We start from the raw sequence: 14,198 nt of genomic DNA, 5'->3' as shown, positions 1-14,198 counted from the left end.
TTGGCGGACGGTGGCCTGGTGCCGACTGACTTCCCCGGCCACGGCTCCGCGGCGGCCGGGGTCGCTTCTCCCCTCCGCCTCCTGCGCCGGCGAGTGGGTGAGGGGCAGCGGGGCGCCCCTCCGCCGGGCGGCGTTGGAGGCCGCGGCGCCTGCGCGGTGAGTAGTTTCCTGCTGGAGGGGCCGAGCGGGGCTGCTCCGCGGTGGGGCCGGCTGTGTGCAGCCCGCCGAGCTCCGCTGTGGACTGACCTCGTCGGGAGGGCCGGTCCGCGCCCGCCGGTGACGGAGGGACCCCGCGCGGGGGTTTGCCCACGAGGGGAGGCAGCGGGCCTGCGCGCTCCCAGGAGGTAGGAAGTGGGGCCGCAGGGCCGGCGACCTTCCTGGGGGACGTGTTTCTGGGCTCATGGTTGTGGACTTGGGACCCAAAGGAAAACGCGCGCCGTGGTCGTCTTTCTTTCTTTCTAAACCCCGTTAAGATTTCTCGAATCTCACACACCGCGGGCTTTTTGTGCACGATTCCTTCCTCCTGAGTGGGTGATACATTTTCAACTTCACGTTAGGGCAGTGGTTCTCAACCTTCCTCATGCCGCGACCCTTTAATACAGTTCCTCATGTGGTGGTGACCCCCAACCATAAAGTTATTTTCGTTGCTACTTCATAACTGTCATTTTGCTGCTGTTCTGAATCGTCATGTAAATATCTGATAGGCAGGATGTCTTTTCGTTGTTCGCGACCCACAGGTTGAGAACCGCTGTGTTAGGGGATAAAGAAACCATGTATGTCTAGTTCGGTTCTGGGCCCGATCTTCCACGGCTTGTATGTCCTTCAGGAAGTTCTTTTCCTTCGCTCCATCTTCGAGAACGCAATTTATGTCGAGTCGGAGTCGAATTCGCTCCGAGGCACAGGGAGGGGGCAGAGTATTCCGTTATCGTTCAGAGTACTGTTGATGTTGATAAGGTTTGTGGGTGTAATTGGTAGTTGTGTCTCCTTCTTCCAAATCATTGATAAAACTATGCAAAATTAGGCCTATCAGATTTCTGTGGCTCCTAATACTTGCTTCTCAAAACTCTGTACCAACACTTACTCTGAATGATTGAATGCAGAACTCTGGACTATTAAAGCACACAGATAATCCCACAGTCTCTTCATTTCACCCAAAGGGTAAAGCAGAATAAAAGAGGAAAGGGATCTACGTAGGTTTCCCTTTTCTTCAACATCTGTGGGCTTCTAGGGACCTAGGGGACAGTTTGAAAATCTCAAAGGTCTAGTCAAGTTCAAGTAGACAAGCCTAAATTTCACCCTTAATCATATTTCAATGTATGGATCAGGTTTTGATGGCTTGCTTGTTTTTTTTAACTCAGTTTTAATTACCTAACTATATATTTGCTTTTCCTAAGTATGTCTCAAGTTCCAACTCTTTCGTGGAGCCCATTTAGGTTTACCTTGATCTTTCTTTTTTTAATATTATTTTTTATTGATTTTGGAGAGGAAGGGAGAGGGAGAGAGAGCTAGAAACATCAATAATGAGAGAGAATCATCCATCGGCTGCCTCCTACACGCAAGCCCAAAACCCGGCATGTGCCCTTGACTGGAATTGAACCTGGGATCCTTCAGTCCACAGGCAGACGCTTTATCCACTGAGCCACACCAACGAGGGCACATTGATCTTTCTTTAATTGTGTTTGTGTTTTATATGCAAGTGCATTATCCTACCGACACGTTTTTAATTTGAGGGCAGGGACTATGGCTAGCATGTGAGTCATGGAAATGTTGAAGTGAATGTTAGATACTTTAAACATGAGAAGGGAAAGAGAATTGGCATTATCTTGTATGTTCTTCAGAAAGGAGAACATGTGTTCCTGTTTAATCCTCATAATAAACAGCATGTGAGGTAGATCACCTTATCCCCATTAAAAGCCTGAGGCTCAGAGAAGTCCAGTAAGTTTATCTTTAGGCTTTAGTTTGTCTGTCTCTTAAAAACTTAAATTATTTCACTATACCACATTGCCTTCCTGGTAAAAGAGTTTCACCAGTTTATAAAGAAAGTTACTTATGGTCTCTGCCTTCATTTAGCTTTCAGTAACTGCGCTAAGTTATGAATTGTCAGCTAAGTATAGGCAGGTTCTATAGTACTCTGTTCTTTTGTGTATGCCCCAGGTGCTACCAGAGACCAAAATATAAAATAAAATGGCCTTCAGGCGGCTCTCATGGAGGCAGCTAGCGCGAGGCTGGGAAGCGCTGCCCAGAGGAGCGAACAATACAGTCAGGATGGCTAAAGGTGATCCCAAGAAGCCAAGGGGCAAGATGTCTGCTTATGCCTTCTTTGTGCAGACATGCAGAGAGGAACATAAGGAGAAAAACCCAGAAGTTCCAGTCAATTTTGTAGAAATGTCTAAGACGTGCTCTGAAAGGTGGAAGACAATGTCGGCAAAAGAGAAATCTAAATTTGATGAGATGGCAAAGGCAGATAAAGTACACTATGATCGGGAAATGAAGGATTATGGACCAGCTAAAGGAGGCAAGAAGGAGGAGGACCCAGAAGGCCACTGTCTGGATTTTTCCTTTTCTGCTCGGAATTCCGCCCCAAGATCAAATCCACAAATCCTGGAATTTCTATTGGAGATGTGGCAAAGAAGCTGGGCAAGATGTGGAATAACTTAAGTGACAGTGAAAAGCGGCCTTACAACAATAAGGCTGCAAAACTGAAGGAGAAGTATGAGAAGGAGGTCTCCGACTATAAGTCCAAAGGCAAGTTTGATGGCACAAAGGGTCCCGCTAAAGTTGCCCAGAAAAAGGTGGAAGAAGATGAAGAGGAGGAGGAGGAAGAGGATGAATAAACTTTATCTGTCTCCTTGTGAATACTTTATGTAGGGGAGCTCAGTAATTGACACAGCTCTTATTTGAGAGGTGTCTGTTGCCCTCATTAGGATTAATTACACAATTGGATCAGGATCATATGTAGTCTCTCAAAGTGCTCTAGAAATTGTCAGTGGTTTACATGAAGTGGCCATGGGTGTCCAGAGCATCCAGAAACTGTATCAAAGTTATACATATTTCCAAACATTTTTAAAATGAAAAGGCTCTTGTGTTCTCCTCACTCTGTGCACTTTGCTGTTGGTGTGACAAGGCATTTAAAGATGTTTCTGGCATTTTCTTTCTTTCTTTCTTTCTTTCTTTCTTTCTTTCTTTCTTTCTTTCTTTTTTAATCTGTAAGGTGGTGTTACCTATTTGGCTATTGGCTAGAAATCCTGAGTTCTCAACTGCACATATCTATAGTTTGTAAAAAGAACAAATAACCAAGACAAGCTCTTGATGCTCTTTGCTTGGCGTTGAGGCTGTGAGGAAGATGCCTTTTGGAGGGGCTGTAGCTCAGGGTGTGCACTGTGAGGCTGGACCTGTGGACACTGCAGTGGGCATCCATTTAGCTTTAGGTTGTCTTGTTTTTGTACATTGTGACATAGCATCCTGCCATTCTTAGCTGCGGAAAAAGGGGGGTCAGCTGGCATGAGAACTATTTGGATTGTTTTTAGTTGTGTGGTAGTTTTAAACTTTTAAAACAAACTACAACTCTTCATTGTCAACAAAGTGACAGTGCATCAATGAAAGTTCAAGAACCTTCTGTACTAAACACAATTTGCAATATTTTGTTAATTTTTGTATGTTTAGAATGCTGAAATGTTTTTGAAGTTAAATAAAAACAGTATCACATTTAAAAAAATAAAATGGCCTTATTGAATGAGTGAACCAAGGAAGGAATGGAAGACAAAATAATGGTTCCTCCAAAGACAGTGATGGCGAACCTATGACACGTGTGTCAGAGGTGACACGCGAACTCATTTTTTTTGTTGATTTTTCTTTGTTAAATGGCATTTAAATATATAAAATAAATATCAAAAATATAAATCTTTGTTTTACTATGGTTGTAAATATCAAAAAATTTCTATATGTGACATGGCACCAGAGTTAAGTTAGGGTTTTTCAAAATGCTGACACGCCGAGCTCAAAAGGTTCGCCATCACTGTCCAAAGATGTTCATGTCCTAATCCCTGGGACCTGTGAATATATTACATGACAAGAGTAAATTAAGTATGCAGATGGAATTGAGTTTGCTAATGAGCTGACCTTAAGTAGGGAGAATATCCTGGATTACTTGATAGGCTTACTGTAATTACAAAGTTCTGAAAAGTTGGAAGAGGGAGCTAGAAGTGTCAAAGTGATGCAATATGTCAAAGACTTGACCAGCTATTGCAGCTTTTGAAGATGAAAGAGCAGGCTTTAAAAACTGAAAAAGTAAAAAAAAATTTAAAAAAAAAATAGCGCACACACACACACACACACACACACCCCTCAACAGATTCTCTACTAGAGCCTACAGAAAGAATACAAGCCTGCAGACACTTTGATTTTGGACATCTAAACCACAGAAAGTGGCAAATTTGTGTTGTTTTATGCCGCTAAGTTTGTAGTAATTTGTTACAGCAGTAATAAGAAACTAATATAGAGCTCTATCTGGTTTGGCTCAGTAGATAGAGGTCCGCCTGCAGACTAAAGGCTTCTGGGTTTGATTCTAGTCAAGGGCACATGCTCGGGTTGCAGGCTCCATCCCCAGAAGGGGGCGTGCAGGAGGCAGCCAATCAATGGTTCTCCCATCAAGGATGTTTCTGTCTCTCCCTCTCCCTTTCTCTCTGAAAACAATAAAAATAGCTTTAAAAAAAAAAAAAAAAAAGAAAAGAAACTAATATAGAAAAGGGAGCCAAATCATGACTAACCTCCAAAGTACTCTGATTTGGATTGTGATTTGTGCTTTAAGTGCGGCTGTGGTTTAACTGAAAGTTTTCTTTAAGCAAAGTTATAGGCACTCAAAGCTGCCTAGATTTCCAGTAGAGGCATACATTACACTTCACTTTATTGTGCCTCACTTGGTTGCGTTTTATAGGTGTGTTTTTTTACAAATGGAAGGCAACACTGTCCACCAGCAAAAAGATTACAACTCACTTAACTGCAATACTCACTTTATTACAGTGAACTGGAACCAAACCCACAATATCTCGAGGGTCTATCTGTATTTCCCTATTGCTCTGCTTCTTCTGGCATCAGTCCTCAAGCTGTATGATATACCAGAGGCCCAATGCACGAAATTCGTGAATGGGTAGGGTCCCTTGGCCTGGCCAGCGATCAGGGCCAATCTGTGGGACAACCAGTGGGGCGATTGGGAGGGCCCCTGTTGGCACCCACCTTGGCTGGCCTGGAGCCTGCAGGCTGGGGGCAGCACCTGCGTTGAGCTCTGCCCTCTGGTGGTCAGTGCACGTCATAGCAACCAGTCTTTCTGCCGTTCAGTCTAATTGTATATTAGGCTTTATTATATAGGATGGGCTATATGATATTACTGTCCAGCAGCAGGTCTTAGCTAAACTGCTCTCAGATCCCCCTCGCCCCCCCCTGCAATAGATGCAAATAAACATTTTCATGGTGCTTCCTTGCTGGGATGTTGTCTAAATGCAGTCTAGATAAATAGGAAAAGCTCTGTAATATAAACTTTAAAAATAAGGCTTCAGATGTTAAAATAAATTTTTTAAGCCTTGGCTGTGTAGGTCAATTGGTTAGAGCACCATCTCAATATGCCAAGGTTTTCGGTTCGATCCCTCCTCAGGACACATATAAGAAGCAAGCAATGAGCTGAAACCGGTTTGGCTCAGCGGATAGAGCGTTGGCCTGCGGACTGAAAGGTCCCAGGTTCGATTCTGGTCAAGGGCATGTACCTGGGTTGCAGGCACATCCCCAGTGGGAGATGTGCAGGAGGCAGCTGATGGATGTTTCTAACTCTCTATCTCTCTCCCTTCCTCTCTGTAAAAAATCAATAAAATATATTTTTAAAAAAAGAAGCAAGCAATGAATGCTTAAATAAGTGGAAAAACAAATTGATGTCTCTGCCTCTCTTTTTCTCTCTAAAATCAATAAATAAATTTTTGTTTTGTTTGTTAATCCTCACCACAAGATACTTTTTCTGTTGATTTTTAGAGAGAGTAGAAGGGAAGAAAAGCGGGGGGGGGGGGGGAGGGCGGGGAGACACGATTGGTTGCCTCCCACTCTCCCTTACTGGAGCTGGGGCTGAACCTGGGACGCAGGTATGTGCCCTTGACCTGAAATTGAACCTAAGACCCTTTGATGCATGGGCTGATACTCTAACCACTGAGAACACAGGCCCAGGCAATCAATCAATAAATTTTTTTTTCTTAAGAAATTTTTAAAGATAAAACTTACTGGTTAAGTTTATAACTAAATGTTTAAAATAGTGAATTTATTTTAAAAATTTTCTTAATAGAAGATATCAAACTGAAATAAGGTTCAAATTAATAAAATGAATTTTAATAATTTACTTATTCTTAGCTAAGATCAAAATCAACAAATAGCTGCACAAATAAGGGATTGAGGCCACCTAGGAAGAAATATGGTATAATGATGAAGAACGTCACTCAAGTCCAATAGCCATGTTTACATTCAAGCTTCTCCATTTTTTAACAGTACAGTGGTTTCCATGCCAGAAAAATTGTGATTTTGCAGCTCTTCCCATAAAGAGGTAAAATCTACTTCCCATCCTTTGAATCTGCAATAATATGTGACAGAAGACCATGCTGATTCTGAGCTAGGTTTGAAGAGTCTTACGTTATTTCAGGTCCCTTGGACCTCTGCCACTGCTATGACAAGTCCAGGATACACGGCTAGAGAATGAGAGACAGTGTAGAGCAGAGTCAGTCATCCCAGCGGAGGCCAACCCTGACCAGCCAGCCAACCTCTTTGGTGGTGAGACAGACATTGGTATGCAGCCAAGAGTGAGAACCATGCACAGATGTCAATGGTCAAGGAAATTTCAACCCATTTAACTAACATGTTGTCCTTTGGGTACCATTATACCAATTAAATATTCAGTACATATTTCTCCAAAACAAATATTCATGTACCCATTAGCTAGCATTAGAAAGAGATCATTACCAATTTCTCTGTCTGCCTTGCCCCAGTCTTATCTCTTTACTTTCTCTTTAAGAGTAAGCATTATTCCAAATGATGTGCTTATTCTCTTGCCTTTTCCTTTCAATTTTACTAAATATGTATACACTAGAGGCCCAGTGCACAAAATTTGTGCACTCGAGCGGGGGGGGGAGGGGGTCCCCAGCCTGGCCTATGCCCTCTCACAGTGCAGGAGCCCCTGGATCGATCTCCCCAAAGAGGTAGGCCCCGCCCACCCATTGGGCTCCTCGATGAATTGCCCCAAAGAGGTAGGCCAGAGCCGGGGGTCGCTACTCCCTTGCACGCAGCCCCGCCCACCCACGTGCGCTCACTGCACACGCAGCCTCATGGTGATGGATTGTTACAGCGTGAGGGCATCATGGCATGAGGGCGTGATGACCACATAGGCTTTTATTAGTATAGATTCCCCTAGTAATGAATTAAGCTTTATATGTTTGATTTCTTTAATCCTCACCCAAGGATATTTTTTCCATTGATCTTTAAAGAGAGTGGAAGGGAGGATGGAGAGAGAGAGACACATCAACTGGTTGCCTTCTACACGCCCCCAGACTGGGGCCAAGGATTGAACCTGCAACCCAGGCATGTACCCTTGACCGGGAATTAAACCCAAACGCGAGACCCTTCAGTCCGAGGGCCAACGCTCTAACCATTGAGTAACTGGTCAGGGCAAGCTTTATGTTTTGAATTTTATATGTTCTATTGCTATATATAATAGTTTTCACTCAATATTAGCTTTTTGTTTTGTTTTTTAGTCCTCACCTCAGGATATGGTTTGTTATTGTTTTTTTAATATATTTTATTGATTTTTTACAGAGAGGAAGGGAGAGGGATAGAGAGTTAGAAACATCAATGAGAGAGAAACATCGATCAGCTGCCTCCTGCACACTCCCCACTGGGGATGTGCCCGCAACCAAGGTACATGCCCTTGACCGGAATCAAACCTGGGACCCTTGAGTCCGCAGGCCGACGCTCTATCCACTGAGTCAAACCAGTTAGGGCCAGGATATGTTTTTTATTGATTTTTTAGAAAGAGAAGGAGGGAGAGAGCGAGAAGTATTAATCAGTTGCCTCCCGCTTTTACCCCAACTGGGAATCGAACCCACAACCTTTTTGGTATACAGGACAATGCTCCAACCTGGACTAATATTGTCCAGGGCTCAATATTAGTTTTTGAGAGTCATACATGTAATGCATGTCACTGCAATTTATTCTTTTTATTTCTGTATGGATTTCCATTGTATGACCATATCTCTGTTTACTCACTCTTCTACCAATGGACATTTGGGCTTTTCACAATTTTTGATAATGCTTCATATTCTATTACTATGTACATTGTTATAGATATTTTCCAGTGTACATGTATAAGTGTTTTTGTAGAATAAATACCAAAGAATAGAATACCTGGGTTTCAGACTTGTACATTTTCAACTTTACAACATGATTCCTAATTTGTTTTTTTAGATATTTGTATTTACTCTCTCGTTGACAATGTATGAAAGTTCCTAGTGCTTCCTTCACAGCCTCTTTAACATTTGCTATTGTCTGATCTTTTCATTTTTCCCAAAATGGTGGTTGTGAATGATCTCATTGTGGTTGTTTTAATTTGTATTTCTCTGATTTGTAATGAGAATTCTCATGGGTTTACTATCCACCTGTATAAACTTTTCTGTGAAATGTCTGTCTGTGTCTTCTCATTTTTTATCTGTTGTAGGCATTCTTTATGTATTCAGGATACTAATCCATTGTGCAAATGTCTTTTCCCAGTTCTGGCTGACCCTTTCACTTCTTCAGGAGTGTGGGGACAATGCTGAAAGGAGTGACAAGACTTGTCTCCAGGGTCCATAAGGTGAGTCCTAACTGACTTCAGTGCTTTGTACAGACTGTCTGTAGGTGGACTTCTGTTTTTATATGGATTTACTATATCCAGAATTAAATGCTTTAGAGAACTTCAGCTGACTTTAATTTATAAGTTCACACTCAAAAGAACAGTTACAATTCCATTTCCCTTCCCATTCACTTCACTCCCAGCTGCCCTAACAATCTTCAAGTAACAAGGTCTCCATAGAACAGTTCTGTTTGAGAATTTACCATGTCATAGGAGAAGTAACATTTTTTAAAAGATTGATTGCAGTTCTAACTTTTATTCGTATTCTCTAGTTGGATTATCATTTCTTAATAAAGTACTTAAAAGAAAAATATGTTGCCAGTTTAGACCCTAAGTATCTGATAGTTGAATAAAATCATATATGAAAAAAACATTCTGTTGCTCTACTTCATTCTTTCATTTATTTAGCAAATAGTTTTCATTACTTTCCATATTGCAAATACTGAGGATTTTCAGATTACTCATTTCACTAATGGTTACTATTTGTTGGGCATTTGTTATGTGCCAGGCACTGGGCTAATGCTTTTCGTTTTCAGTTGTCATAATAACCCAGGAACTAGATGATACCTTTGTTTCACAGGTGCAGAAATTGTGGATTAGAAAGGCAAAGTAAGAGGCTGTGAAATTGCAGAGCCCAGACTAGGTACCAGGTCTGTCTGACTTCAAAGCCTGTGGCCTCAACCACTGTGCTATAGTGCATGTTACAGTCCATGCAATTTAGGATCTCAAAGTCAGTAGTGGAATCATGTACAAACGGTTGTTATAGTATGGTGCTGTGATTAAAGCACCCAGTAGGAGCACTTAACCGGGATTAGTAGGATCCAGAGGAAATCCTCCCAGAGCTGTATCCTGAAAAACGAGAACGGAGCCAGAAGGGCTTAGTCACTTCCATCTCATTGTTTAATTATTGCAGATTAGATTTCCTAGAAAAGCAGCCCTTCCTCCTATAGAATTCATCTTTTTTCCAGGGGTTTACCATAAACCTATGTACATCAAATGAAAATAAAAGCAAGGATCAACAAAGGAAGGATTCTGGTTTCAACATTTAAAAGGTTACAATTTCTTCTTTAATAGCAGACAAGGAAGACAAGTCCAAAATGCAGAGATGCCTGAAGAAATTGTGTGCTTCACATAGATTGGTTTAGAGTAACTGTTTTGATTTGGCTCATGAATGCTATTCTTAACTGCATGATGTTCATTCTGGAACTGTGTAGAGGCTATTGTACTTATAGTTGTTTTCCCTGGAAGCAAGAGACTAGCTGGGTGATGCCATATATAATGCTGTGATAAGTAAGGAATCCATTTTGCTAGCTCTTAATTTGCTTCAAAAAGCAGTTAACAAAAGTCATAGAATTCTTGTAGAAATAGCACCACCTTGTGGTCCTTGAATATCTTAAATTTTCCACTTCACTATTTTTTAGAGACATGGTACTTACTCTCCAGTAGAATTGAGGACACTGTCCTATCAATAGTACGGTATACTATTCAGGTTGCTGTACTGAGGCAACAGACCCTGAATTCTCATTGGCTTAACACAACAAATGTTGTTGTTTATCAAGATCTGTGCATGTGTTTTGTTTTGTTTTTCCTGTTGCTGTATTTCCAGAGTGGTTTACAGGCACATGTGGGAGGGGCTTGACATGGGAATGAAGGTTCATCTTGGGATGCCACCTCAGCACGTAGGTTGCCTTGACAGGGGAAGAAAGAGGATTTATAGTCACGCTAAGCTGACTGACTAGAAAAGACACAAATTATATTCATGTAGAGCTCATTTACAAGAATTAATAAAAAAAACCCAATTTGCACAGGAGGCTGGGAAATATAGAGAATTTGGATATTTGATAAAAATTGGAATCTGCAGTCCTCAGACAAAGTTGGAGCAACTCTATTACTTTATATTAAATCTATGAGTGCTGGTTCAAGAGGTTTCTGTATGCAGTTGAGTTGAATTAGTCCAATTTATTTTCACTTAGCTAGATGCTTTACATACTCCCTGCTATATGTCTCCAATGAAAGATTCTTTATTCCAGAGCACAGTATGAAGTATTTGTGGTGTGTTACTTAGAGAAGGAAATACAAAGGTGAATAAAATCTGATCTATTCTCTTCCAAGTGTGTGTCCTAGAATGGGAGACAGACTTGTGTATAAGATAATATATAATAAAAAGAATAGATTTTAGAGTCAGACAAACCTGAATTTGAATTCTGGCTTTACCACCTGCCAACTCTGACCTTAGACAGGATTAATTTCCCTGAATCTTGGTTTCCCTCATCATAAAACATATGATATTATACCTATCTTCTAGGATTCTTGGCTCAGAAATGTGTTTAAAACTCTGTATTGCCTCACATCTAACAAGTATTCAGTTAACAAAAGCCATGAATGCAGTTCAAGGCAGAGTAAAAATGCCATGGAAGCACTGGCCGGTGTGGCTCAGTTGGTTGAATGTTGTCCCTTGTACAGGTCTGGTTGCTGGTTTGATTCCCAGTCAGGGCATGCAGGGGGCAGCCAATTGATGTTCCACTCTCATATCCATGTTTCTCTTTCTCCCTCTGTCTAAAAATCAATAAAAATATTTTTTTGAAGAACCTATTGCCCTGTCCAGTTTCTCTCAGTGGTTAGACCAAAGGGTCACGAGTTTGATTCCAGGTCAAGGGTACATACCTCAGTTGAAGTTTCAATCCTCAGCTTGGGGGTTGTGCAGGAGGCAACCAGTCCATGTGTGTCTCTCACATCAATGTTCTCTCTCTCTCTCTCTCTCTCTCTCTCTCTCTGCACCCCTCCCTTTCACTCTCTTTAAAAATTAATGGGACAATATCCTTGGGTGAAAATTTAATATATATATATATTTTTTTATTTTTTTTAATGCCATGCAAGACAAAGTGCTATCAGCAGAGAGGGAAAATAATTTCTTTTGACTGGAGGTATCTGGAAAAGCTTCACAGAGGTTGTGACATTTGAGATGAGCCTTAAAGGAGGAGTAAGATTTCAATAGGGAGAAAGGGAAGTTGAAGTAGAATGAGCAGTATAGACGTATCAACGTGAATAACATGGTCATAGGCTGGAATATGGAGTTCATACAGGAATGAGACTAGAGAGGTCCATTGAAGTCATGGCCTTGATTACCATGCTAAGGACTTTGGGGCTTATTTTGGCATTAGTAGGAAACCAAACTTTTTTTTTAATATATTTTTATTGATTTCAGAGAGGAAGGAAGAGGGAGAGTTAAAAACATCAGTGATGAGAGAGAACTATTGATTAGCTGCCTCCTGCACTCCCCCGACTGGGGATGGAGCCTGAAACCTGGGCATGTCCCCTTGACCGGAATCGAACCTGGGACCCTTCCGTCTGCAGGTCGACGCACTATCCACTGAGCCAAACCAGCTAGGGCAAAACCAAACTTTTTTATTAGAAGAAGGTTAAACTTAATATTTGGGAGGACAAGTCTTTTACACTATGAAAGATGAAGAATCAAAGATTTAGAGGTAAAGATAACCAATTAGAAAGTTGTTATTGAGTTTAAGGTCTTTTTAAAGTGGATATAAGTGTTATGAGGGCTGGTACAAAAATAACACATTTTCTGCACTCATGAGGCTGCTTGGTAAGACTAAATAGAAATACAGGCAGTTTTTATGTTACCTGTTGATTTATCGGGTATCTTCCTTTTTGCAGCCATCTTTCATATCTGCTTCTGCTGATTTCATATCCTAATCTTTCCCTTGTAACTGGCATCTTTTCACTCCTACATAAGTCTATTTATTATCCTCAAACTCAGTTTGGGGGTTCTCCAGTTAGCATTTTGCCAGATTTGTCTCCTGAATCATCCTCTCTCTGCACTCCATCCCCCCAATCCCTTCCTAGTTCAGAGGTTTCCACGTGCCATTCACTGAATTTAGCATTATCTTTTCACTTACCTAGATGCTGTACATACTCCCTCATTCTTTTATCAATAAAGGTTCTTTATTCCAGGACACAGCTGGCAAGAAAATTGTGGAGGGTATAATTATACCTACCAAATAGGAACATTGCACTAATCCCCTAATTACTGAAGTGACTACGATTACTCAACAGCTGAGAATTGAACAGTACTGGCCACCATTCATCATTGTGGGCAAGAGCATTAAAAGAAGTTTCCTGGTTCAGGTTAATGGCTGAACTATGTTCCTGAACAATCTCTAATGGAATTATTTGTTTCCATTTGGGACAGAGCCCTGGTATCCTATATAATAAAAGCCTAATATGCTAAGTGTTCAGTCGTCTGTTCAACCAATCAAAGCGTAATATGCTAATGATATGCTAAGGCCTCTCAACCACTCTCTATACATGTACTGATCACCAGGGGGCAGACACTCCAACCAGTAGGTTAGCTTGCTGCTGGGGTCCGGCCGATTGGGACTGAGTGAGATGGGCCAGACATGCCCTGGAGCCCTCCCGCAGTCCTTCCCTGGCTGGCCAACCTCCTGCGTCCCTCCCCGGCCCTGTTTGTGCACCAGTGGGGTCTCTCGGCCTGGCCTGCACCCTCTCGCAATCTGGGGGTGCACTGACTGTCAGGTAGTTCCATCTATATAATAAAAGCCTAAGCGACCGTTATGGTGGAACAATCAGAACAACCGGTCACTATGATGTGCACTGACCACCCAGGGGCAAGACGCTCAATGCAGGAACTGCCCCCTCGTGGTCAGTGTGCTCCCACAAGGGGAGCATCGCTCAGCCAGAAGCCAGGCTCATGGCTGGCAAGTGCAGCAGCAATGGCGGGAGCCTCTCCTGCCTCCATGGCAGCGCTAAAGAGCAGCGAGCCAAACAAGTAAGGAGCAAGGGGTCCTGGACTGCGAAAGGGATGTCTGAGGGGTCCCGGACAGCAAGAGGGCACAGACCAGGCTGAGGGCCCACGCCCCCGCCCACCCCCCAGTGCATGAATTTCATGCACTGGGCCTCTAGTAGCAACATAAGCTGAAATAGATTCAGAGCATGAATAATGTGATTATACTTAGAGAATTACAATAATTACAAGGATCCTCATTTACATAAAAATAAAATGTATGTTAGTGGCATTTTTCCCTGTTGCAGATATTACTTAAAAACTAAGTGTTGTAGCAAGCATAAACTTCATAATTACAAAACACTAGCCCTAACAAGTTTGGCTTAGTGGATAGAGCGTCGGCCTGCGGACTGAAAGGTCCCAGGTTCAATTCCGGTCAAGGGCATGTACCTTGGTTGTGGGCACATCCCCAGTAGGAGGTGTGCAGGAGGCAGCTGATCGATGTTTCTCTCTCATTGATGTTTCTAAATA

General features: G+C 42.1%; 1 protein-coding gene, 1 long non-coding RNA gene and 1 pseudogene across 4 annotated transcripts in view; 2 read left to right on the top strand and 1 right to left on the bottom strand.

Annotated features, from left to right (window-relative positions):
• Positions 1-14,198, top strand: part of DAP3 (death associated protein 3) — a 26,857-nt gene that overhangs the window by 901 nt on the left and 11,758 nt on the right. The window contains exons 1-2 of one of the 3 annotated variants that reach the window (XM_006097831.3): positions 175-344; positions 8,788-8,869. In XM_006097831.3, the coding sequence (XP_006097893.1) occupies positions 8,828-8,869 (42 nt within the window). In that variant the 5' untranslated portion in view covers positions 175-344; positions 8,788-8,827. Of the gene's footprint in view, positions 1-174; positions 345-6,546; positions 6,575-8,787; positions 8,870-14,198 lie in introns of those variants that run through there. The other 2 variants (XM_014463575.2, XM_014463577.2) reach the window with 2 other exon arrangements.
• On the top strand, positions 1,572-3,147 carry LOC102422307 (annotated as a pseudogene).
• Positions 8,876-14,198, bottom strand: part of LOC111827735 — a 21,190-nt gene continuing 15,867 nt past the window's right edge. Inside the window, exon 4 of the long non-coding RNA XR_002831446.1 lies at positions 8,876-10,596. This is a non-coding gene — a long non-coding RNA (uncharacterized LOC111827735). The remainder of the gene's footprint in view (positions 10,597-14,198) is intronic.

The sequence above is a fragment of the Myotis lucifugus genome, unplaced genomic scaffold (assembly GCF_000147115.1).
Source record: "Myotis lucifugus unplaced genomic scaffold, Myoluc2.0 scaffold_211, whole genome shotgun sequence".
Classification (NCBI taxonomy): domain Eukaryota; kingdom Metazoa; phylum Chordata; class Mammalia; order Chiroptera; family Vespertilionidae; genus Myotis; species Myotis lucifugus.
The sequence above is the reverse complement of the archived record's forward strand: the minus strand, read 5'-3'. Positions and strand labels throughout refer to the sequence as shown.